General features: G+C 39.5%; 1 protein-coding gene across 10 annotated transcripts in view; it reads right to left on the bottom strand.

Moving 5' to 3' along the window:
- Positions 1 to 27,093, bottom strand: part of HERC2 (HECT and RLD domain containing E3 ubiquitin protein ligase 2) — a 119,197-nt gene that overhangs the window by 4,247 nt on the left and 87,857 nt on the right. For 7 of the 10 annotated variants that reach the window (XM_052774025.1, XM_052774024.1, XM_052774026.1 and 4 more), the window contains 16 exons: positions 26,639 to 26,764; positions 25,536 to 25,691; positions 25,276 to 25,391; positions 24,952 to 25,150; positions 23,513 to 23,727; positions 22,570 to 22,747; positions 20,714 to 20,875; positions 15,857 to 15,948; positions 14,809 to 14,948; positions 13,581 to 13,768; positions 12,710 to 12,907; positions 10,747 to 10,830; positions 2,308 to 2,449; positions 1,329 to 1,523; positions 1,116 to 1,228; positions 40 to 230 (listed from right to left, as the gene is read on the bottom strand). In XM_052774025.1, the coding sequence (XP_052629985.1) occupies positions 40 to 230; positions 1,116 to 1,228; positions 1,329 to 1,523; positions 2,308 to 2,449; positions 10,747 to 10,830; positions 12,710 to 12,907; positions 13,581 to 13,768; positions 14,809 to 14,948; positions 15,857 to 15,948; positions 20,714 to 20,875; positions 22,570 to 22,747; positions 23,513 to 23,727; positions 24,952 to 25,150; positions 25,276 to 25,391; positions 25,536 to 25,691; positions 26,639 to 26,764 (2,495 nt within the window). Of the gene's footprint in view, positions 1 to 39; positions 231 to 1,115; positions 1,229 to 1,328; positions 1,524 to 2,307; positions 2,450 to 10,746; positions 10,831 to 12,709; positions 12,908 to 13,580; positions 13,769 to 14,353; positions 14,473 to 14,808; positions 14,949 to 15,096; positions 15,606 to 15,856; positions 15,949 to 20,713; positions 20,876 to 22,569; positions 22,748 to 23,512; positions 23,728 to 24,951; positions 25,151 to 25,275; positions 25,392 to 25,535; positions 25,692 to 26,638; positions 26,765 to 27,093 lie in introns of those variants that run through there. The other 3 variants (XR_008233032.1, XM_052774031.1, XM_052774032.1) reach the window with 3 other exon arrangements.

Here is a 27,093-nt window from a genome sequence, read left to right as displayed (position 1 = left end):
TTATTCAAGTCAATAATTTGAGTGATTTATTCAACAAACCTGTAGTTTATTGCCAGTCTCACATATTCAGCTCTATTATCCAGTGTAATATGGGTGTACTTGGAACTCAGCTGAATATCTTGTCCACTTGCATTAGGCACAGTGAATGGGAGGCTCATAGCTTCAAACTCTTCTGAAGTAGCTTCGTTGTCTCGAATGTACATAAGCCCAGGAATAAAATCTTTATCAACCTTTGGAAAATAACAAACCCGAGTCAAAATCAGTTTACTAGCACTATACAACAGCGTCTCTTGCATACAAAATGCAGTACATGATGTATCATCTACCAAAAGCATTGTCAAATGTCTGACCACAACCCATCTAACTTAATTTCAAAGCCATAAAACAGCTTAATATTTTACATAAAATTTCATTATGCTGGGATGTGGGAGTGTGCATGTGTTCTAGATTTCAATCCTTTCGGGAAGCTTTTGCCAAGAAACTGTATTATACAAGAAAATGGATTTAAAGCCTAAAACCATAATCATCTCTACGAAGTCCCAATGCTGGTTTTGGTACAAAAGGAATCCCTTTACTGACAAGTAAATGACTCGATGCTTTTACAGTAAGTACATTTCTACATGACAGTATTTGAGAAGAACTCTTCTTTGTAATGAAGACCTAACTCTTACTCCACATTTACTGAGCTCAGTAAACAGAAACTGAAAGTTTGTGATGTTTGACATGTGGGCACAAACTATTTTCAGTAGTAGTTTGAACTCATTTTCTTTTACTTCAAAACAGTGGAGGCGTGTGCACCTAATCAGTTACTGCATCTTGGCACAACAGACAGTAACAGCTACAAGAAGGTCTACTGGAAAGTAGGAGTTCGACCACAAACATTTGTCTAGTCAAACCCATGAGAAGATTTGAGAACGCTCTAGAATTCAAATAGCTTAACAACTTAAATTTACAGTTTTAACAGTGAGTACAAGTCATCCTTACATACTGGCTCAAAACGTAAAAGACAGTCAAAATACAAGTATATAGAAAACAGCGAATCACTGGAGAAAAACTGATGCTAGAGTCCACTTGTCTTCTGTAAGTTATATCCTACTCGGGAACTTCACACTTACCTCACTGAGATCAGCAATTGTTAGGTTCATTCCTGCAAGCTGTTTCCACACTGGCTCAGCCAGGTTGAGGCTGAGAGGGCTGCCAGTCCGGATAGCAATGCCCAAAAGTACACCTGTAAGTTTAAACATAGTATTTTTCATTTTTTCTTGTTAGATTCCAATATTGTGATAATGTAATGCAAGTAGAATGTCACACTGTTGCTAAGAAATTACCAAGAAAACGGAACATGTTCATATGCAAGAGTGACTTGGCAGCAGGATTTAATAGGAAACAATCTCTGTTTGCTCCAGATTCATCTCTTCCATTTGGTGTCACAATTAACAGAGGGGTCAGCCCATTCTGAAGCTCCTCGCACATTTCTGCTATTGATTCACTATAACCTCCACCACAATCATCCACAGATTCACCTTGGAGAAGAAAAAAGGATCAAAATTAAATGTTCTTTCAAAAATAAATGAAGTACTAAATCTGTATTTCCTTCCACGGGGATGACTGAGCAAACAGAAGTTTACTAAAAGCTACACTGTCGTATCTGTTCATATGAAAACCCTTTATGTTTTGCTTTATATTTGGATATTTCCAGTTCATTGTATATCGTATTATTTAGAAGATTATACAACATATCACAGTGTCAAAAATACTATTTTGCTAGAGTGTAACTAACATTTTTGTGTTATACACTAATCAAAATAAAATAGAATAGAGGTAGAAAAAGAAAGTCAAAGCAATGGAATTCCTAAGTGACATCTGAAAGTAGATATATTTTATATATCTTATATACAGTAGACAGAATAGCTCTTCAATCTAAAATATTTTTAATCAAAAAGCTCAAAGTGATATGTGAACTGTAAAAACAACCCTATCAGTAAAACCAGCTAGCCAGGATTATTTACCAATCCAGACCACTGAAAAACAGGTTTAGGTTTTGCAGAATGTTTGCTGTAAGCAGAATAGTTGTCCCCAGAATTTGAGGAAAATTACAGACACATTTCCATTAATCTTGAGGTTTTTTTATATAATCATTTAAAAAAGCTTTTTACTTCCTAACATTTTAAGCACCTTCCTCTGCCTACTCACATACATTGTTTTCCTCTATCCCTTCCTTCCTTCAGGTCCTCCAAAAAAGTAAATTTGAAGAAAACTGCAAAGTTAAGTGCAAAATAGGGGGGTGGGTGTAGAGAATCCTCTTACCAACAAACTTAACTTTCCAAACACGATGAGGAAGCAGAAGGCTATCAGGGCTAAAGGAACTCATTTTAGCACACATCTGTCCAAACACTGACTTTGTACCATCAGGCCCAGCCAGTCCTCCTTTGCTCCTAGAACGTTTTACCTATTGAGTAAGCATATTATAAAAGTCACTGTAAGAATGCATTTCAGCTGGCATCGCTGTGCCAATCAGACCATAAGATTAATGTTTATAAAATACTAATGTGTTCAGTGAAACATCTACAGAGGTCCACACTGTACAGAAGAACAACCACATTTCAAATTACAGCACTACAGTATTTTTCAGTACCATCTAATATTCATCCCTAGATAGAGATATCACAGACTCCTATTACATATCCCAATCCTCTCCAGGAAGATGAAAGCACTTAAAATCTCAGTCTTTTAGGAGCCCAGAACTATTTCAGAATCATATGATGGTTGAGGTCAGAAGGGACCTCTGGAGGTCATCTGGTCCAACTCCCTTGCTCAAGCAGGGCCACCCAGAGCCAGGTGCTCACAACCAAGTCAAGACAGCTTTCAAATATCTCCACGGATAGACACTCCACAGCTTCCCTGGGCAACCTGTGCCAGTGCTCAGTCACCCTCACAGTAAAAAAAGTGTTTCCTGATGTTCAGAGGGAGCCTTCTGCGTTTCAGTTTGTGCCCGCTGCCTCTGGTCCTGCGACTGGGCACCACTGAGCAAAGCTGGGCTCCACCTTCTTTGCACCTTCCCTTCAGACATTTATATACATTGATGAATTCCCCCTGAGCCTTTTCTTCTCGAGGCTAAACAGTCCCAGCGCTCTCTCAGCCTTTCCTCATAGGAGAGATGTTCCAGTCCCTTAATAACTTTTGTGGCCCTTTGCTGGACTCTCTCCAGTATGCCCATGTCTCTCTTGTACTAAGGAGCCCAGAACTAGACACAGTACTCCAGGTGCTGAGTAGAGGTGAAGGATCACCTCCCTTGACCTGCTGGCAACCCTCCTCCTAATACTGCCCAGGACACCCATTAACCTTCTTTATGGGAAGGGTACATCAGTGGCTCATGTTCCACTTGGTGCCCTCCAGGACCCCCAGGATCTTTTCTACAAAGCTGCTTTCCAGCTGGGTTACCCCCAGTAGGTACTGGTGCCTGGGGTTGCTCCTCCCCAGGTGCAGGACTTCGCACTTCTTGTTGAACTTCATGAGGTTCTTGTCAGCCCACCTCTCCAGCCTATTGAGGTCCCTCTGGATGGCAGCATGACCCTCTGGTGTTATCAACTGCTCCTACCAATTTTGTATCATCGGCAAACTTGCCAAGTGTACACTCTGCCCCATCATCTAGATCACTGATGAAGATGTTGACCAGGACTGGACCCACTGTTGACCCCTGGGGTACACTGCTAGTTCCTGGCCCCCAACAAGTCTTCATGCCACTGATCACCACCCTCTGGACCCAGCCGTTCAGCCAGTTTTCAACCCACCTCACTGTCTGCTCATCCAGCTCACACTTTGTCAGCTTGTTTCTGATATAAAAATAGGACATACCTAAACGTTAAGGAGAAAGAGTTACCGGTTCCAGGATAGGCTGCACTGCAACTTCTGCAAGAGGTCCTATCTCTGTGACATAGCTGTTTAAACTGTCAGTGATTACTACGATTATCACCATTTATAAGCACTGCAAATTCCAGCACCTCTGTAACAGAAGAAATTTTTCAACTAATTCTTGGATTTGCACAAACATGAAAAACAGTATCTGGTTATCTAGACGCTTCCACTACATGTCCTGAACTGACCTGACAGTGCTGAATGACTGATCTAGGTAATTTCTATGACCTGACGTAGTCATAACCACTTGAGATAATCTTAGTTCAAACACAGCTGACCGCAATGATAATGATTTTTTTTTTTTAATTAATCTAAAAATTTGGAGGTTGATTAGGCCTTAGTAATTTTACTGTTAGAGCTGGAAACATGCAAAAACTATAGGTGTGTTCACTGCAGCTAGACAGAATGATTCTTACCAGTTCACTTGACAACCCTGTGGGCTTTCTTCCCTAGATAAGGAATTTTATGTTCCCCAAACCACCAATACCTTACTTATCTTTAATTTCAAACAGTTCATCGTTCATCTGTCTCTACTCAGCATTATATCTGTTCATCTTTAAAGGAAAATGAAAAGACAGAGGAGTATCAATGATAAAATTTGTTGATAAAGTTTTCTTCCTCTATTTCTGAAGAAGCAGCCAATGCCCTGGTAAATTCAGTTTTTCTGGATTGCAATCTACTTATTTAATGCATCCTATCTCTACTCATACATCCCATTGTCAAATCTGGGTGAGTTTTTCATACGTAAGACAGATCAGAGGCTGTGTTGTTGGCCAGAAAACTGAATACATGTTATTCTTATATTCATTAATGATAATATTTAAATATGCATCTATGATACTTACTAGGACCCTCTGAAAATGATTAAGCACTACTAAAATACAGATGTATATACACACACAGAGTATTGTGTTTCTTAGGCACCTACAGAAAAAGTGTATTTTAAGATATGAGGAAGATCCATAAGAAATGGCATGCAAGGAAAATCTCATGTATTTTGCTGCAAGAAGTGCACACAAAGTGGATAAGAATACAAAAAGCATTTCACCAGTATAGAGAGGAAAGAAATTGAAAGTAAACAGAAGGCTGGAGAAACCCAAGATATGTTTTTTTCCCTTGGTGTTCTGCAATTCATATTCTCAACCTGCCCTGACTGCAAAGGGACTCCTACAGTGCACATACTTCACCAATATCCATGAGACTGTTCATTCAGAAATAACCCAGACTCATCCTGCTAATCTGTATTTGGTGCCACTCCAATCTATAGTGCATCTCAAAAACCAGTTGTTCTGATGCTGCATACTTCTGATGCTTTGGATAAAACATCCACCAGATTTCTTTCGGGTTTTATTGAAAGGCTGACACACTCAAGTCTTCCTCATGTATAATAAGTTCTGTATCAACACAAGCTGGTTTTAATTCAATGGGTTTCTAAGAAATTTGGATGCCCAATAAGTTTTAAGTTGAGAAATCACTTGAGTCTTCTCTTAAAAAGAGGAAAGTATGAGTAGGTCTATGAAAGCAGTAGCTGATTCATTGTTTTTTTCAAACCTCAGACCTAAAATACAAATTAATCAAGTGGCAATAAAAAGGCAAGCAATCCTGCCTGAACTGAATAGGGTGGCATGCACATTTGCTGTTATACGTTTAATTTAGTATTTATTTACTAGCAACACAGAATTTTCATTTAATCTGATCATTTAGATGCAGGAATGGTTACAATTTGACTTTTAACAAAGCAATGTAAGAATACCATGAAGGGTTACTGGCATTTCTGCCAGCCCCTTAATATATTGCTTGCTGACAAAGACAGATGCCCACATTAAAATTTATTAGGTTATTAGCAAAGAGTAAAACACTTCACTGAAAAACGGCAAAAATTCATACAAATACGTTTAGGCCACAATCCACCACAGGTGTTTTAGCTTTTTATTGTAGACGTCTGGAGCACAGAATCTTGCTCATGTTTCCAAATCATCCCCCTTAGAGACATAGTAAGTATTCTGTGAAATCTATTTTACTGAATAGGCTGAACAGGGTCAGATATAACCCTCACTGAACGCATGGCTTATTAAACACAGATTATGCAGCATCTCAAGTTTTTAAAATACAGTTCCAACCTTATTGCTGATGTGATAACTTTTTAGCATAAAACAAGTTAATATGTTGATTAGAGCCCAAGAAGGATTTTCATAAAACAATCTGCCCTCAGAAGATACAAGCTTGTGGAAAACCAACTTTTCTTGGACGAGAGAGAAATGTAGCAGTTCAAAAGCAGCATGCAGTGAAGTGTGGAAGAATCAAGTTCAAGAACTTGCCTCAGTGAATAATCACTTATTGTGAGCAGCACTGTTGCAACAAAGGGGGAGAGGCACTCAAGTCAATCTGTAATCCGGTTAAAGCATTCTGAAGTGAAGACAATCAAAATTTAAGTTTTCTCTGAATCTGAAGAACAAAACTTTTTATTTGTCTCAAGCAGCCTGAGAGTACCCACTGAAACCCTGGCCATCCTGTGGGACTCTCTCAAACCCACCAGAACTTGGGAGAAATGTAGTACATAAAGACATGCACTCAGAGACTAATAAAAAAGGTTTACAAAAAGATGACAACTTATTAGTTGGCATCAGCTAAGAAAGAGAATGTGTACTGTTAACACAGAACTATGAAGAAAACAAACCCAATTCAAGGATATGTAATGAAATCACTCTCCAGAACAGGTCAAGAAGTATCAGTGTGATAATTACAAGAGCATAGACACAGTCTCACCTGTACCTTGAGGTTTCAGTTATCTATGCTCAAACTGAAATGCTACAGAAAAAATACAGTATAAAAAGATGAAGAGTAGAGAAAGACTATTCTACACAAGCAGACCAAAAAAGCTTAGCCTGATCAGTGTAGGAAAATGAAGGCTGTCATGAAATGAGTGTTCTTTAAAAGCACATTTGATAAGGGAGAAGACATAACCAGGAAGGAGGAATGTTACTTAAACTGAAGTATAACACTCACAAAAGAACAAATAATTCATTCATTGATATGCTGTGCCTACTTTAAGATCAGATCTTTTTTAATCATTATGCTAGTGAGATTTCTGTAACCCACATTTAATAAGGAGCCCTAGTGAGGGGGAAGAAGCTATTCGTAGAGTGGCATTTCATGTATCCATACGTGTGACACTACTCCCATAACAGTAGGGAACATTGAACCAGGAGATCCTTTGCAATATTACATTCCTGAAAGCAGACATTCTCCTTAATAACTGAAATCTGTTTCCCTTTTAAAAGGAGGAAATTCCTTTCAACTACTGTAATAATCTCTTTCATCTAAAGGCAAAGATATGATTTAACAGCATTGTGAATTTGTCTGCCTATAGGTCGTAACACACTGTCCATTTGACACCACATGAGCTACGCTGGTACTTAAATACTAGGTAAGTCTGATCTGCTAGTAAGAGGGTCAGTAAGTAAACTTGAGCACTGGAGCCCTGCCTAGACATGTAACTGTTAGTTCACTTTCTGGCTCAGTCTTTGACTTCTACTGCACCCTTCCAGAACAAGGCCCAGGTGCTGTTTTGAAACATTTCACTAAACAACCATTCCCAAAAAGTAATATGGATAAAACTGTGTCAAGTTTGGTTTCTTCTGCCATAACGCAGTCCTCCAGCAGTGTCCCAAACTGTCTCTGCGCATTCAAGCTTGCCCTCATGCTACACCTCAAAGCATAAAACATCTACCCTCAATTTTATACTATTGAACTGTGATGGGTTAACCCTGGCTGAATGCCAGGTGCCCACCAAAGCCGTTCTATCACTCCCCCTCCTTCTCAGCTGGACAGGGGAGAGAAAATATAACAAAGAGCTTGTGGGTCGAGATAAGGACAGGAGAGATCACTCACCAATTACCATCACGGGCAAAACAGACTCAGTTTGGGGAAAATTAACTCAATTTATTACAAATCAACCGGAGTAGGGTAATGAGAAATAAAACCAAATCTCAGAACACCTTCCCTCCACCCCTCCCTTCTTCCTGGGCACAACTTCACTCCCGGATTCTCTACCACCCCCCCCCAGCGGCACAGGGGGACGGGGATGGGGTTTACGGTCGGTTCATCACATGTTATTTTCTGCCGCTTCATCCTCCTCAGGGGGAGGACTCATCACACTCTTCCCCTGCTCCAGAGTGGGGTCCCACCCACGGGAGACAGTCCTCCACAAACTTCTCCAACGTGGGTCCTTCCCACGGGCTGCAGTTCTTCACGAACTGCTCCAGCATGGGTCCTTTCCACGGTGTGCAGTCCTTCAGGCACAGATTGCTCCAGCGTGGGTCCCCCACGGGGTCACAAGTCCTGCCAGAAAACCTGCTCCGTGGGCTCCTCTCTCCACAGATCCGCAGGTCCTGCCAGGAGCCTGCTCCAGCGCAGGATTCCCACGGGGTCACAGCCTCCTTCAGGAACCCACCTGCTCCGGCGTGGGGTCCTCCACGGGCTGCAGGTGGATATCTGCTCCACCGTGGACCTCCCTGGGCTGCAGGGGGACAGCCTGCCTCACCATGGTCTTCCCCACGGGCTGCAGGGGAATCTCTGCTCCGGCACCTGGAGCATCTCCTCCCCCTCCTTCTTCACTGACCTTGGTGTCCGCAGGGTTGTTTCTCTTACATGTTCTCACTCCTCTCTCCGGCTGCCGATTACTGTCTGTCCCAACTTTTTTCCCTTCTTAAAAATGTTATCCCAGAGGCACTACCCACTATCGCTGATTGGCTCGGCCTTGGCCAGCGGCGGGTCCGTCTTAGAGCCGGCTGGTATGGGCTCTCTCGAACACAGGGGAAGCTTCCAGCAGCTTCTTACAGAAGCCACCCCTGTAACCCCCCCGCTACCAAAACCTTGCCACACAAAGCCAATACATGAACTACCAGGCTGGCACTTGGGTGAGTTGCTGTACAGCCATCACATTGTATTTCACACACCTTGAGCAAGAAAACTATATAAAACTACTATGCCCTTCTATCACAAGGTTCCCAACAGAAAAGATCCAGGGCCAAGTAGCATGTAAAGTGAATGTGATCTACTCCAAAAGGAATCTGGTCCATGTAAAACTTGACCTCAGGACAAGGGAGTGATGTTTGGCTTGCTTTTACAGTGCAAGTTAGACAGCTGTTTTGTCCAGTTCTGGTAATTCCAAAGAAACCACTGAACAACAAGGTAAGCTGAGGAAATATTTTAAAAAACAAGTCAGCATCTGGAAAACAACTTTAAATTAAGCACTCACCTTTTTATTTTATACAAAGGAAGATGAAGTGAATTGACTGTACCACATAATATATAAAGTGTAGGAGGAGTCTTCTGAAAGCAAAGGGATCTTAAAGCCTAGCTGCAGTTAAACCCACAACTGCAAGTAAGATGAAAATTCTTAACATTGACAATTAGCTGTTTGAGACTAGGTAAAGCAGCTTTGAATCTTCAATTAAATATTATAAAGAATCAAACAGTTTAAGAATCCACATTTTCATTCTCTGCAAAAGCTAACTCAAGAAATTGTGACCCGTACTTGGTACTGTGTAATCAGGCCAGATTATGAACATGGTCTTTTTTAGCCTTCACTTGGCTAAATCTAGGACAGACTTGTGTTGCAGCAATATTTCATTTCTCCCAGAACCTATAAAGAAGGGAAGCCCTGCAGCCACCAGTTCTTTTCTAGAGTTCAAGACAGACTGAAGTAACGAACTGGACTACAAGAGAAAGCCTATCTTAATTAACTCAACAGTAGAAGAAGGACACTAGGAAATGAGCCCAAAACCTACTCACTAGTTTCCTGCTTAAAGTTAAATACTTGCACTGCTTTATTGGCATTTCTGAATTCACACCTACACAAAAAGTAACAAGAACATCTCTGGCAATCTCTTCAGCTTCAACTTCCCAAATAATAACTAAAACAATACATTTTAATCACATAACATTACCACAAGAAATTTTAAGTCCCCATAGAAAACAGTAAAGAAGCAGAAACAGAGTCGAGCTACAACAGGATATACTTTTCTTCACTAAGAGAAAACTAGTCAAAATTTTCACAATTTCTCCATTCTAACCTTACAAAGAGTAGGTTTTCTTACTTCTTACAATATAAAAAGAAAAAAAAAACAAAAAAAACCCCACCACTAAAGGAAAAAAATGCAAGAAGACTCAGGACTCTAAGACCAGGCTTCAGTCCATTTAAACTAAAACAACATTTTACTATTCTATGTTACAGAAATATCTATGGAAAAAAAAGACATATCTGGCCTAAGGCACAACATTACATTTTCTAACGTCAATAAGGAAAAAAGCCCTTTTGTATCAAAGAGATCTGCAATCAATATGACCACATGTGATGACCAGCAAAGAATGAGAGTTTATCAGCCTGATTTTTAATTATATTCAAGGGCTTTTTTTTTTTTTTCCTTCCTGTTCTGTTATGAAAGCAACAGCTGAATAATTCATCTGACCATTTGGAAAGGTAAGAAAGGCATCAGAATCACTATTCTCTCAAATTATCTAATGTAGTGAGTTTTGAAAAAGCAGTCCTTTGTCAAGCAGGACATACTTCGCTCATTAGAGTCTAAATCATTCACTTAATATTTCAGCAAGTGTCCCCCTCCCCCGAAACAGCTACCGTGCAGATGAAAACATACCAAAAAGAAAATCAGCAGCCCTTGCTGCATTCACTTCTTGTTTGATTCTCTGATAAAAATTCAACTCTTCAGTACTCAGATACCAAACAGCCGACACAAAGGGACTTGGCAAATGTGTAGCACCGTGGGCTAAACATGCAGACACTAAAATCAAAACTTCAGCTTAAGATACCTGTATTCTGTTGAGCTCTACAACTGGCCCATGCTGACGATCTCTCACCATAGTTGCTTGCACAACTTTCCTGAAAGCTGCCTCCTAAAACAGGGAAACACAAAAAATTAAAATAGTGGCAAAACTGCAATCAAATAAGAAAGCTGCACATATTTCACAGATGAACACATACTTAGTATTAGAAAAAAAAAAAAGACTCTTCAGCAGAATAAGAGAAACTGATCCTGCAATACTACCCTTCAGCAATTTCCCTCTGAGTACATCACAAAACACTAGAAAAGGCGTAACACCTGAGTCTTTCTTTAGAAGAAATGGGAACAAGTATCAAATACTTTTGAAACACTGAAAAGAAACAAAAGCAACAGAAGATAAAGCTGTGAGATGTTAGTTAAGGATCATGTTATTTGTGCTAATACAATTCAAGCTAGAAACAGTTAGGATACTAAAAAAGCAAAGAAGAAAGTCTCTCCTGTATCACTCAAAACCATGACTTGAAAGATTGTACTGCACCCAGATTCAGTTATTACTAAGCAACCAACATGCTGCTGAGTGCAGGTATAAATTAGTTTATACTGGAATAATATATGTATATGGAAAATAATTCATGTCAGAGAAAAACAGTGAAAAAAGCCAAAGATGAGATCATCTTGCTATGGAAGGCAATAAATAAACAAATAAAAATAAACAAACTTTTCATGCAAATTCAAGTATCTGAAGTTCTCTCACTAAATATTTGGATCTAATTTTACACTGTCAGTTACAAGCAAGCTTTAACAAGATTTTTAAGTCTTTACAATCTCTGAAGGTAAGCCTGACAAATGCCTAGATACAAATATGGTCTCGCAACTTCTGGTGTCTCTGTTGAATGCTTTTGACAAAATATGCCTGATATCACATTTTATCTTATATCTGAAGCCTTTCTATAACTGTTCTGCAGACACTTAAAGTAAATTACGTTGAATGTGCCTCCTGCACACCCATTCCTATACTTAACATCATATACCTAAAGACTCCCTATTAATAGCACTAACATATAAAAGTGTCATGAACAGAATAGCTGTGATTTCCGTTTCCTTTTTTCCAGTTTAGGTTTTGATGAAAAATGCGTGGTCGCACATATTCTGCTGGATTGCTCTACTATACAATTTTACTGGAGTCTAGAGAAAGAGTCCTTGAGTCAATACATGCTAAGGAGTCTAGTTACAGGCCATGTGTCTTATTTAAGGACATAGAACAGCACTGCAGAGGGAAACCTAACTGTTTCTCCTTCTCCCAGCAGATTTTGTCTGTTTATATAAGGTTATAATTTTTTGTTAGACAAGTTACTATGACAGTGAGAAAATTCAGATCCAAAACTGATGGTCATTCTGAAGGCAAGTCACGCTTTTAAAGGCTTTCAGTATCTTAAGTTTTGAATAGGTGTTGTAGCCTTGAAGCATTATAATTATCTAGACTTCCTCATAACTGACTTTACTTAAAACTACAAAAATCTACTTTCTTTACTGATTTGAGATTGAACTTCTGTCTTCACTTTTACCCCAGCCTAAAACAAGTTTGTACCTGCATAGACCTTTGGATCAACTAGTATATCACCTGATCATGACAACTGAAATACAAAAAGCACACAATGACCATCTCATACCTATCTTACATTTTTTTCCTGGATAGCATCTACTGAATACTCTAGAAGAATTCCACTGTACTACAAACTGAAGATTTACAGTGTAAAGTTATTTTCAAGATCAACACACAAAAGCACTATGATGAAGAACTGAGGAAAACATAATAAAAAGAACCCATTCATAAAGAAAGAAGTCTGCATAATCAGAATGCAAATATTTCATATACAACTTACAGAACAAATTGACATACATAGTTCTACTTTCTTCAGAAACAGTTTAAACAGTTAAAACATTTCACTTACAGTTACAAATCTCTCCCTTAAAAACATTCTGATAAATACCTTTCCCTGTGATATCAGTATTCCCCGTAACGTGTCAAACCCAACTGAGGGTCCTTGGCCAGTTTCATCAAGTCTTCCTTCAAGATCAAACATTGGAATGCAAGGACAGAAGAGTTCAGAAATGTGATGCAATAGCAGAAGCCTGTTTCTCAATGAAATGATGGGAATTTCCTGAAGATGATTGTACTCCATAGGAACCTATGATAAGGCAACAATATCTGAATGTAATTAAGAATTATTATATATTTTATTTTATTAAACAGAACAACAATTTATAAGATTGTAGGTAAATTTGTATTAGAAATTCAGATATTTGCTTATTCACACTCTCAAAACTTAATACACGGAGTTCAGTTGTTTATAAAAGATACTAATAGTATCCATCTAAACTGAAACAAGTATTAGAAACATGACAGTAGACTATTCTTGCTATTCCATATTTTACAATTCTCTTTATCCATAAACAGATACATTTTACATCCTATCATCACTACACCCAGTCATTATAGCTGAAAGACAGAATATTCAAAAAACAACCTTCTCAATATAAAGCAAGCAATGAAAAACTCCCTTGGAAGGCATAAGATTTTCATAGCTGGAATACAGAATTTAAATTCTTGCCAATTTGCAAACTGAGCTACTGTTCTGCATTGGATTAACAACTGAATGAAGAGGCTTTCTCACCTTAGAAAACTGGAATCCTTCTTTGGAAGTATGGAAGTAAAACAAAGTAACTGGCTCAAACTCGAAGCCAAATCAAAGCACACTGAGCTTATGCAGGGATTTAGAAAGGAAATATGTCTACTGAAAGACCAGGAATAAGCATACTAAGTACGTTCAAAATCTGAACGCAATAAGCCAAAAATATTACCTGTGTAGGGAGCTTGCCAGCGTTAGCAGGTTTACTGGTTGACCAAGCTAAAGTATGTGCTGAGCCACAGGCTACTCTGTTGATCTTTTTACCCTGAAGTGCTGCAACCAAGCGTGGTCTTTGGATGGCATTAGTTGTTCCGTCTCCAAGCTGTCCTTCATCATTATCTCCCCATGTATACACTTCTCCTAAACCAGTAAAAATAATTAATTGTTCTGAAGCTAAGATAGAAGCTTTTTGCCTTTTTTTTTTTAATTAGCATTTATAAATCATTTAACTGAATGAGAACTTGGACTGTAATCAAGATTTCTAGGACTGATAACCATCCTGAAATCCACTATCTAGTGCAGATAAATCTTGAGTGACAGAGTTAGGCCCATGGTCTATGTAGAGCAGCTAGTGTAAGATGCATTTATTTCCTCATCGTTTGTGTAACTTAAAAGTTCTGTTCCAGAACAGGAGGAAACAGTGGAGCAGAAGAATAAAAACAGATACACCAGAAACAGCCTGTATTTGATAGTTTCATAGCAAAAAAAGTTGATATTAAAAAAAGAATTAGAAAAGGCTTAACATTTTTTATGAGATGAAAGAAAAGATCTTATAATAGGTTGTATTACTAGAGAGGACATTAAAATGGGTGCTTACTGTTGCAAGATAATTGGAAAATACTTTTAAAATAGCAACCTTGTTTCTGACCATTTATTTTCTGCAGCAATATCCTATTTCACCAGCACCTATAAAACACTCAGTTATTGTGCAGACTTGTTAATTACATGTGGGAGTGAGTCTCCTACAAAGGATATTCAGTATCTCAACCTGCTCTGTAAGAAGCAACATTGTTTGTGCAGTGCTTCACTTAGCAAGATAAACACCTCCTCAGGCTCAGAAGACCCTGAAAAGAAAGCCAAAATCATTCATTCTACTGCTTGACCAATCTGTAATTACTTTTAGAGCTCTCTATTTTTCTTTGACCATCAGCATTTATGAATCAAACTCTTTATTTTTTATTAATTAAAAACCTTCAGTTGGTTTTATGTGATCATTTTAAATCAATGACATGCTTTCTGCTAAAGAAATATGCTACATCTGCAAACACAAAATGCGTTCATGCACATAGAGGACCAGCATTTTTAGCAAGGACAACCTACCAACAGCTGACTGAAAAATAAAAGTTTCATTTTTTTCAAATTCAGTACTGAGAACTAAGTAAATTATTTGATTTTTATACCATCTTCAGTGCAGCAAACACAGTGCAAAGATCCAGTAGCAATTGCAATGACTTTCTTTCCTTGCAGTCCCTGCACTTGTCGTGGTCTTCTAACATGGTCATCAGATCCATGGCCTAACCGATGATAATCTCCTTTGCCCCTGCACAGAGAAGGTAAAACATTTCAAAACTGTGTTTTAATTGTGAAAAAAAAACAGAACGACAGACCATGTCTGGTATTTGATCTGTAGATATATTTATAAACAGTTCAATACCAAAATATTCTCCAAATATTCAACATTAATCATCCTTAGCTCGTATGACGTGGATGTGATTCTGCTGATATAGCAAAAAATCTTAAACCTCCAATATGCTGTTCCTACTCATTCTGTGCAGGTCCTTTTACCCCTTTTGCAGAGGATTGTTTGGGGTTTTTTCCTCTCAAAAGGGTCAAGTATTAGAAGCATTCATCTGCAAAAACAGTATGTTTACTGACCTCAGAGACTGGAACTTTGTACAGTTTAAGGATATCTCTAATGCCATGCACACAAGTAGGCAGAATGATGTTGGGAAGGTATTTTGCTTAGTCTTTTTAAATACTTAAGTTTAGTAATTTAAACTACAAAACTTGGAATGGAATAGAAAAATTAAAACAATGAATTAAAATCAAATTCTCAGACTACAGCCACCACAAGCTAGACACAATTTTGATAATATATGAGAGTTATTTATGCTGTCATCTTCCACCCCGCACGACACTTCAGGCTTATACTTCTACTGACCTCCTTGGAACTTCTGCACCTTGCAGTGGTCAATACCTGGAATGACAACTCTGTGCTTAGGTCTCCAAAACAAAATGCTTTGATTTTTCATTCAAATAGCACTACAAAACGTTCCCCGAAGTGGTAGATTTTATTACTAATCAAGACAGAGGAACTCAAAAAAGTTTGGGTTTGGGGGTTTTTTTGGGGGGTGGAGGCATAGAATCAAAACAGTGAAGGCAGTATAACACCTGTTGCAGACAAGGTTACATCTAACACTGTCAAAATAACTAATATAAAATACTTACCATGTATATACTGCTCCAGATTTGGTAAGAGCTACAGAAAATTGTGATCCACATTCTACTTTAACCACTCCAAGGCCTGTGAGGGAATCAATCTAGGAAAATAGTATCAAATGAAATTGAAGTTAATTAAGGAGGCTATAGCTTCACAGACTGCACTGTCTTAAGTAAAATATAATGTGCAAGTGTGTAAGTGTCTATAAGTATATTTATAAATTAAAATGTGTATGTAGATCATTTAGCAGAATTCTACTCCTTTTATCTTTCTACCATTTACTACTTAAACATTAAAAAGAAGCTCAGATTTGGCAAACTGTTGAAGATCATCTCTAGTATGTTTTACCAATAGTTACTCAGCAATTGCCCCTTCGTAGAAATGGTAAGGCTCTGTCTCCAAATACTCAACATTAATCATCCCCAGCTTGTATGACATCGATGTGATTCTGCTGACATAGTAAAAATATTTAAACCTCCAATACACTCTTCCTATTTATTCTGTGTAGGTCTTTATGCCATTTCACCATCAATCCTATGGGACTGATGATTGATGAAACATCAGTGGAATTTTGGGGTTTTTTGATTATGGGGAGGTTTACACAGCACCAGGCTTGCTGGCAACAGATGGAGTCCAGCTATCTCAAAGGGGGAAAAGGATCCTCGCTCATGAGATGGTGGGGCTCTGAGAGGGCTTTAAACTAGGTTTGAAGGGGGAAGGGGATAAACCTAGGCACACCAGAGATGAGCCTGGGGGCAGCATGCCAATGTTGGAGGTGGATTCGATAGCTCAGCTCAAGTGCATCTATGCCAATGCACACAGCACTGGCAATAAACAGGAGGAGCTGGAAGCCATCGTGCAGCAGGATAGATATGACTTAAGTCACCATCACAGAAACATGGTGGGACAGCTCCGATGACTGGAGTGCTGCAATGGATGGCTACAAGCTCTTCAGAAGGGATAGGCAAGGTAGAAGAGGTGGTGGGGTGGCTCTCTATGTTAGGGAGCATTTTGATTGTACAGAACTACACGACTGTGATGACAAGGTGGAGTGCTTATGGGTAAGGATGAGAGGGAAGACCAACAAGGCAGATATTGTGTTGGGAGTCTGTTATAGACCACCCAACCAGGTTGAAGAGACGGATGAATTGTTCTACAAGCGGCTGGCAGTAGTCTCAGAATCGTGTGCCCTTGTTCTCATGGGGGACTTCAACTTTCCAGACGTCTGCTGGAAATACAACACGGCAGAGAGTAAGCAGTCTAGGAGGTTCCTGGAGTGTGTGGAAGATAACTTCCTGACACAGCTGGGGGGTGAGCCAACCAGACCTACTGTTTACAAACAGGGAAGGACTGGTGGGAGGTGTGATGGTCAGAGGCTGTCTCAGGCTTAGTGACCATGAAATGATGGAATTCTCAATTTTTGGTGAGGCAAGGAAGGTAGTCAGCAAAACCACCACTATGGACTTCTACAGGGCAAACTTTGGCCCTTTCAGGACACTGGTTGAAAGAGTCCCTTGGGAGACAGTCCTGAAGGACAAAGGGGTCCAAGAAGGATGGACATTCTTCAAAAAGGAAATCTTAATGCCTCAGGACCAGGCTATCCCCATGCGCCGCAAGACAAACCACCAAGGAAGACAAAACAGCCTGGCTGAACAGGGATCTTTTGCTAGGACTCAAGAAAAAAAAAGGGGAGTTTATCACCTCTGGAAGAAAGGGCAGTCTCCTGGTTTCAGCTGGGATAGAGTTAACTGTCTTCCTAGTAGCTGGTACAGTGCTATGTTTTGAGTTCAGTATGCGAAGAATGTTGATAACACTGATGCTTTCAGTGGTTGCTCAATAGTGCTTAGACTAAGTCAAGGATTTTTCAGCTTCTCATGCCCAGCCAGCGAGAAAGCTGGAGGGGCACAAGAAGTTGGCACAGGACACAGCCAGGGCAGCTGACCCAAACTGGCCAACGGGGTATTCCATACCATGTGACGTCACATCCAGTATAGGAACGGGGAAGTGGGGGCGGGGAATCGCCGCTCGGGGACTGGCTGGGTGTCGGTCGGCGGGTGGTGAGCAATTGCACTGCGCATCATTTGTACATTCCAATCCTTTCATTATTACTGTTGTCATTTTATTAGTGTTATCATTATCATTATTAGTTTCTTCTTTTCTGTTCTATTAAACCGTTCTTATCTCAACCCACGGGTTTTGCTTCTTTTCCCGATTTTCTCCCCCACCCCACTGGGGGGGGGGGGGGTGTGAGTGAACGGCTGCGTGGTGTTTAGTTGCTGGCTGGGGTTAAACCACGACAGGCAGGCAACTCAGGAGGAGTACAGGGATCTTGTTAGGTCATGCAGAGAGAAAATTAGGAAGGCAAAAGCTCAGCTAGAACTCAAACTAGCCACTATTGTAGGTGACAACAAAAAATGTTTTTACAAATATGTTAACAGTAAAAAGAATCCCAAGGAGAAGATCTATCCTTTAATGGATACAGAAGGGAACATTGCCATCAGAGATGAGGAAAAGGCTGAGATACCTAATGCCGCCTTTGCCTCAGTCTTCAATAGTGAGACCAGTTATCCTCAGGGTACTCCACCCCATGAGCTGGAAGGCAAGGACGAAGACCAGAATATACCCCCCTTAATCTAGGAGGAAATAGTTAGTGACCTACTACGCCATCTGGACACTCATGAATCTATGGGACCTGATGGGATCCATCCATGAGTACTGAGGGAACTGGCAAAGGTCCTTGCCAAGCCACTCTCCATCATTTATCAGCAATCCTGTCCAACGGGGGAGGTCCCAGAGGACTGGAGGATTGCCAATGTGACGCCCATTTATAAGAAGGGTCAGAAGGAGGATCCGGGGAACTACAGGCCTGTCAGCCTGACCTCGGTACCGGGGAAGACTATGGAACGGTTTGTCTTGAGAGCACTCACACGGCAACTCCAGGATAAGAGGGGGATCAGGCCCAGTCAGCATGGGTTTACGAAAGGCAGGTCCTGCTTGACCAACCTGATCTCCTTCTATGACCAGGTGACCCGCCTAGTGGATGAGGGAAAGGCTGTGGATGTTGTCTACCTTGACTTCAGCAAGGCCTTTGACACTGTCTCTCATGGCATACTCCTTGAGAAACTGGTGGCTCATGGCTTAGAGAGGTGTACTCTTCGCTGGGTAAAAAACTGGCTGGATGGACAAGCCCAGAGAGTTGTGGTGAATGGAGATAAATCCAGTTGGTGGCTGGTCACAAGTGGTGTTCCCCAGGGCTCAGTATTGGGGCCAGTTCTCTAATATCTTTATCAATGATCTGGATGAGGGGATCGAGTGCACCCTCAGTAAGTTTGCGGATGACACCAAGTTGGGAGGGAGGGTCGATCTGCTCGAGGGTAGGGAGGCTCTACAGAGGGACCTGGACAGGCTGGGTTGATGGGCCGAGGCCAACTGGATGAGGTTCAACAAGGCCAAGTGCCGGGTCCTGCACTTGGGTCACAGCAACCCCACGCAGCGCTACAGGCTTGGGGAAGAGGGGCTGGAAAGCTGCCCGGCAGAGAAAGACCTGGGGGTGCTGGTTGACAGCCGGCTGAATATGAGCCAGCAGTGTGTCCAGGTGGCCAAGAAGGCCAACGGCATCCTGGCCTGTATCAGAAATAGTGTGGCCAGCAGGAGCAGGGAGGTGGTCGTCCCCCTGTACTGGGCACTGGTGAGGTGACCCCTCGAGTCCTGTGTTCAGTTTTGGGCCCCTCACTGCAGGAAAGACATGGAGGGGCTGGAGCGTGTCCAGAGAAGGGCAACCGAGCTGGTGAGGGGCCTGGAGCACAAGTCTGATGAGGAGCGGCTGAGGGAGCTGGGGTTGTTTAGTCTGGAGAAAAGGAGGCTGAGGGGAGACCTTATCGCTCCCTACAACTGCCTGAAAGGAGGCTGTGGTGAGGTGGGTGCTGGTCTCTTCTGTCAGGTGGCTGGAGATAGGACGAGAGGTAATGGCCTCAAGTTGCGGCAGGGGAGGTTTAGGTTGGATATTAGGAAAAATTTCTTTACTGAAAGGGTTGTCAGACATTGGAACAGGCTGCCCAGGGAGGTGGTTGAGTCACCATCCCTGGAGGTATTCAAAAAAGCACGTAGACAAGGCACTTCAGAACATGGTTTAGTGGGCATCACTGATGGTTGGACTCGATGATCTTAAAGGTCTTTTCCAACCTAAATGATTCTATAATTCTATGTTACATCATGCAATAAAAACCTGTTACTTGGGACAGGCTGGTAGACTTTGTCCATTTGGAAACAGAATGGGGACACCTGTATCCAGGTAATAAAGTGTGATTCTGGACTAAGAATCTAAAATCCACTGTGCGTAGGTATACACAGTGACACTCACATACGTTTCTCAAACACAAACAACGTTCATCTTCATAACAAGTGCTGGAATTCAAATTAGATGGCTACATGGATTTCATTTGTAACATATGAAGAAATTCCAAGTCAACGATGCATTCACATGAAAGGTTTAATATAAAGTAAGATTACTTTTTAATCAATACCCCTTTCTGGAATGAAGTTATGACTTAAGCAGTACTATAGAAATTTATTAACACAAGGAAATACGAAGATTTCTTGCAAAATATAACATTTTGACAGGAACCAAAATTAAAATGAGAAATATTGCTGGAACCAGCAATGTTCTCCAAAGAAAAGAACCTTCAAGTGCAACTTTAACAGTCAGCACAAAATTTAAAGGCCTACAGAGTTTGTTCTTAACAACAATCAGAAGAATCCCGATGTCCCAGGATGGGTGGAAGTTTGCACTTATTGGCAAATCTGTCTTCGGCGTTCTCCATCAACCTTATGGTTTCTAAAACAATGACAAAATTTCATTCAAATACCTTCATTGGTACTTTACAGCCGTCACTGCCTCCTCTCCCAAGTTTTCCATAATCTCCATCACCCCAGGACCAGACTGTATCATCATCAGTCAGGCACAATGTCTGTGCATCTCCACTGCCACAGGCTATGTCAATCACACGGTAGCCCTGGAGAGCTTCCACCTGTAAAGAAATAACCTGTTTTTGTTCACAGTAAAAGACTCGGTCATTTAGTTTCAGAAAAGATGACAAACCCTACTTGGAGAGGTGCGTCACTGGAACTATAAGTCAGAAACACCACAAGAACAAGCAAATAAAAGGCAACTCAAAGGGCTTTGCTGTTTTCAAACCAGCAAAATGAAAACTAACTATGTATTTAAAATACTGGATTATTCTTTTTAATTGGTGAACTAGTTCAATTTTTTTGACCTAAAAAGTCAGGGAAAACAATTCAAACAAAACATGTAAGGTTATCAAAGACTATATTCTGCTAAAATAATTTCAGGCTCTCTGGATGAGTATTGCATACAGTAAGAAAAAAAAAAAGTCTTATTTTCAAATACTCTTTCACTAGTTTATGGTTTTCTAGCACTTGCATCATAATCTGAATTTAATCAACATCTTTTGAAATGCTGCCATCTAGTGATGAAGTGTGGGATTTGGAGTCACAAAGTAAAAGGATGGTGACCCACATATATATCACATCCTCCCCATCCTCACCCTACTTGAAATAGATTGTAGGTAGCACAATCCATCATCCAAAGCAGCATAGAACTTCACATACTTCAACTCACCTACAGATTATCTATTTTCATACTAACCGAGAACATGAAAGGGGAAAAGATGTATAAAGATATATAGGATAGGTGGGCAGACCTTGTATTTTGGGGGGCAGGGAAATGAGAACATCTGGATACAGGTGATAAGGTCCCAAAGTGGACTAAGAATGTATGATACTTTGTCCCACAAATTCAAGCACTGAAAAAAAGTTAACGCTTGCATGAACAGAAACATATGCACAGAGCTCTGAATAAAAGTAACAAACATTCAGTTTGATTCAACTAATATAATCTTACCTTTTGCTGTATTTTCAGCAAGAGAACACAGACAGCAAAATGAACTCTCATTTCAAAGGCAGGGCAGTTTTCTTAATACCACTACTCTAACTTAAACTCTTACGGTCTAGTTCACAGGAGTACAATGGTCTGAATTACAACTCGTCAGCTAATCAGTATACTCATTCTTCCTACATTGCATACTGTCCAAGTGCTCAAATTTACCACTTAAGAATCAAATGGAAACAGCTATCTTCTTCATGAATAATTGCTTAACTCAAATTTCTTTAGCAAATAGCAATTAAATGCTACATAATTACTTAGGTTAAATTCTTATTAACTTGGTATATACTTCAGTAACATCTCAGTATTCAATCATGAGAATTAAGAGTGTAATTATTACACCAGGAAAAAAAGCAGTTTGCAAGTGGCTATCACTATAATCACTGGTATATTTTCCAGTAAGTAAACAATGAGGGGACCCAGTAGACAAAGAGCTCACTTGTTACTTTCAGTGCAAACTACTGCTGTGAAGGGGTGGAATTTACTTACTGGGGGATTCAGGGTTTTCTTTAAGACTTCTCTAAAACAAAATCCTTATAAGCTGTTTAGTGACCTCTATAGAAGTTTTGCAGCTCCACTTTCACTTTATTCTTCCAATCCATTCCTGTTTTCTAAAGCAACTGTTTGTTTCTTACAAATACATACCATCATTTTGTCCTTTCATTCTTTACATGCAGAAATGCAAAAAGTTACGAATCAGAAACGAATCAGAAGGTAAGAACTGGACTAAGTCTGCATAGAACTCCAAAGGTTTCTTACCAGTTTAGGTTTCAGTTGGTCCTCACTATCTCCATGCCCAAGGCGTCCATATCTTCCCTTTCCCCATGTAAAAAGGTCTCCTGCAGCTGTAATACATGCGCTGTGTGCTCCCCCAGCAGCAATGTCAACCACTTCTATACCTCTCAGAGATTCAATTACACGAGGACGATCACAAGGGCTGAAATGAAAATACTTGTCTTTACAAAACTTTTAAACCATTCAGGTTCACCAACGTATTGAGAGAGGTTTTTAAAATGAGTACAAGGACACCTAAAATAACTGAGTATTTGCTTTTGCTCCAGTTTAATATCCTAAAGATTTATGTTTAATTAGTCATTCAGAAGTATTTTTAGACGCCTATAAAAGCTAGAAGTATTTTACCATATATTATACTACAGCATTACAGGTAAGCTAAAACTACAAAGCCACTTCCATTAAAATCCAAAGCTAAGCATTTACTCTGGAAAATCAGTCCAATTTAAGATACATTATCAAAATTTCTAGCATAAAATGCACTGTTGCCCCCCATGGACTTCAGCATTCCTTTTTCTTTTTGGATCAGACCATTGTTATCTCTAACACAACAGAACTTCTCCTTTAACGTAGGCAACAATGCACGTGGAGATCAGAAGCACAATGGCAGTTTTGCTCCCTAAAGTGCCTTGAAGTTCTATATACCTACAAGACAGATCCCAAAGGAAATCCACTGGGCTTTAGCATCCACAGATGTGTTAGAACACAATATCTAATTACAGAAATCAGAGTAACTGTTTATCTGAAAAATATTTTGTAGTTCTCCAATTTAAAAACATACATTTCGACATCACTACTTAACACTGACTTCTACATATAGGCAGTACTCATACAACATTTCAAATACATAGCAACTATAATAAGTATCCATTAATAGTTTTTAAAAATAACATTTCAAAGTATTACTTACCTGCGATTTCCATGACCAAGTTTACCATCTTCTGCTTCACCCCAAGAATAAACTTCTCCCTCAGAAGACAATGCCAAACAGTGCTTTCCTCCTGAGTTCACTGCAACTTTCTTTATAAACACATGTTGAATGGATTCCAGTAAAGTTGGAGTAGAAACTGACTCTGTTCCTCCAATTCCAAGCCTACCACCTGCTCCATATCCAGTGGCATACAACTTTAAAGTGAAGAATAAAATTTAATTTTGTTTGCCTTTTGAAGAACATTCACTACAACTGTAGAGAAGAATTCTTAATGAATATATACTAGAATACAGTTAAAGGAAAGCCTGAAAAAAACAGTTTCTTACATGCCTCTATACCCTCTTCTGGAAAAGAAGAAATATTTTTTAAAATTTCAGAAAAGTTTGTGAAAATACGGCTACATTCAAGTCAATATGAACTGTCACTGACTTAACAGATTTAATTTTAAATGCTAAGGCTGATTTTGTAGAAGTGTCAAGAAACCATAGCTTTGCGTGATAACATTACAAAATCATCTGTCACCTCTAAGTGTCTTTCAAGCAGCACTATTCTAGTTTTCTTTCTTCTGTGAAATATACACACCTAAACACAGTTGCTTCTTCCCCTTCCACCCCATAAATACAGTTTTAAGTACTGCTTTTCACTCTCTTTTTGTCTATCTGAAAGTAATTTCTCTCAACAGAATGATGTCAAGCAATGCCATTAATCTGTCCCTCGCCCTTCTGTGAATCGTTAACAAGGATGATACTGACTGCTGAGGAATCATTACAGTATCTCACTAGGTGAATATTACTGTTATAAAAAGCGCTACCTAAAATTCTCGATCACATCCTTAACACAAAGCTGCCATCTGTATCAAAATAAGACTTTTTCAAATTTGTAAACTACTTTTTTTTTCTCCTACACCTTACATTAAACCTCTGCATGGCATGCCTTTTCACTCGGGATTTAAGCATCTGCAAATTAGATCCTGCAATATCTAATATCTAGTAAGTTGACATTTAGCCAACTGTGAACAGTCTCAGATTCCAATTACACCTCTCCCCACCAGAGAGACATAAACACCACCACATTTTACTGTCTGTCCTGTTTTATGGGACTCTGTGAGGACGTTACTTGTATTCAGCTTTGTTTTCCAAGATCTGATCACAGTTTTGAATTGAGAATTAAAATATATGTCTTGTTTCACACATTTAATGCTATAGTACACTGAATTCCTAGACTGCACTGGCGGAGTTGGTATAGTTCAGTTTCTTTAAAAAAATAAAATAAAATAAAACAAAACTACTACTACCAGTAATAATAATTTTTAAAAAATCTGTGCTATGCACATTATTTTTTATTTAGCCAAACCCATTATGACTGAGGATGAAATATTTCGAGAGAGTCTAACAAACAATCTTTTGTTGTACCCTTACTTTCCCATCAGCAGTCACTGCAAACAGAGTCTGTTCACCACCAATTAACTGCACTGGTCTAAGGGTAGCAAGAGCTTCACATGGAGTTGGGACTTTGACTTTTGCCCCTTCAATCCCACCAAGTTGTCCTCTGTGATTATGACCCCAACCATAAATAGTTCCGCTGCCTCCAGCTGAAAGTGTCCAATCATCAGGTCGTCTGCAGAAAACACAAAACAAACAAAATGTTAAGAGCTTTTAAAAAGTCATTAAAAAAATGCAGTTTCTCATTGTACAACAACGAAGCATCACAAGACCAAACCGATGACAGCTGAAAGAAATAACCTGTTCATCCACTGGACAAGCTGCTCATCCTGTTCTCTCTTAAAGACATCATGGCACTCATGAAGAACATCCATACTTTCATTATCTGCCATTAATTCTCGGATTTTCTTTGCTACCTGTAAAAGATTTTGGATTAAACATTATTCAAACTATCAGTTACTCCTATCACAGTTAGCATAAAATACTTGAAACTCAGTGTATCTTTTTAAATTAAACACTTTCATATGTTCCATGAACCATTTAAAATATTCCTGCAGTACCTCATCAAGGAAAAGGCGAGGTAATGGTGTCCTTTTATCAAGAGCCACAGCAACCCTGGATGCCATACAGTATCTCCTGAACCAGGCCCATTTGTGTGTCTCTGCACAGCAAGGGAGAGTGTCCAACTCCAGATCACAAGCAAGAGCCACAAGCACCTGCAGACAATCAAAAAACATTTTAGAGATATATGAAAATGTGTAATAAAAAGTAATACGTGTTTGATGTAGTTGAACAGCTCATAGACCAGTAGGGCCTGAATACAGTCTCAAAAATACATAAAGTGCAAGGGACATTAAGAGTCATCTTCATTACCCTCATTGATAGGGCAGCATCAAGTGTACCCACACTGTCTCACATGGTTATGTATCTAATTTCCTCTTCCAATCCAGAAGTTTTCACAAACCCCCTGTGAAAAACACTCATAGATTAAATAACTTTTCTATACCAAATTCCACGTGCTGAACTTTTTACCTTCCATTTCTAAACGAAGTCTGCTTCCTACAATTAAATCAATTTTCAATTCACTTACAATTTGATTCAATTTCAAATCAATGCTACAAATAAAGATTGTGAACAATGGATTACTTCTTCCCCGTATGAACTTTTACATATTTTAAGACTTTCTTTTTCTTAAGATAGGTAAGTCCTCTTGGTTTCACTTTGACTACATGGGAGGCTTTTTTAGCCTTTTATTCTTGTTGCTCTTCTCTAGACTTCCTCAGCTTGTTTATTTTTACTTTGAAGTACAGGGTCCAAAACTGAATAGCCTTCCCTTTAAGACATTCTTACTTTTTCCAATTAGATGTAAATAAAACCTTCAGAGTATTTAAATAAATAAATAGAAATATACAACACTCCTGTTAGGACAACTCAAAAATCACTTATCAAAAAGTGTAGTCTACTGTACTTCCAAGATGTTTTTCTGACCTATCTACCTCTGCCTATCTAAGTATTCCTTATTCTTTATTTGTATATTTGATTCACTTTTTAAAAGTAGTATTCTGATTTTGTCAGAAAATGTTTCAGATAGGTGAGCTTACCATGTCTCAGAAAAAAATCCAGAACTATACTAATGAATTCTTTACTGATTGTACCCCATTACCTTAAAGAAAGGGCTGTGGAGCAATTGTTTGCCACCTCTCACAATGGGGTCTTCATAGTCAAACTGTCGCTGCAAAGCTTCTGGAAGACCTTTGACCAAAGCAGCTAAAGCACTCCCTGTGAAACTCTAGAGAAACCACAGAACTAGAAAGTTAGTCTTACTGTATGTATTACAAAGTACATTGTTTAGATGACCACAAGAAAACATTAATAAATCCCCAAACTACAGTTAGCTATGTGAAGTATCACTTCCGTCCATGTCCTAATACAAAACCACATCTATACAGCATTGGAATTAGCCATTTTTTTCTAAAATGCAGTACCTTTACAGACTTGCACACCTGTGCAAGAAGGCTATTCATTGGCACATTTCCTATTTTGCCATTAACAACAAAAACGTTGTACATCAGGGCTAGCATTTTAACACTTCACATACATCTTAATGTGAAAAATGTG

The sequence above is a fragment of the Harpia harpyja genome, chromosome 22, assembly GCF_026419915.1.
Source record: "Harpia harpyja isolate bHarHar1 chromosome 22, bHarHar1 primary haplotype, whole genome shotgun sequence".
In the NCBI taxonomy this organism is placed as follows: Eukaryota; Metazoa; Chordata; class Aves; order Accipitriformes; family Accipitridae; genus Harpia; species Harpia harpyja.
Note: the sequence above shows the minus strand (reverse complement) of the source record. Positions and strands in the feature narration are given on the sequence as shown.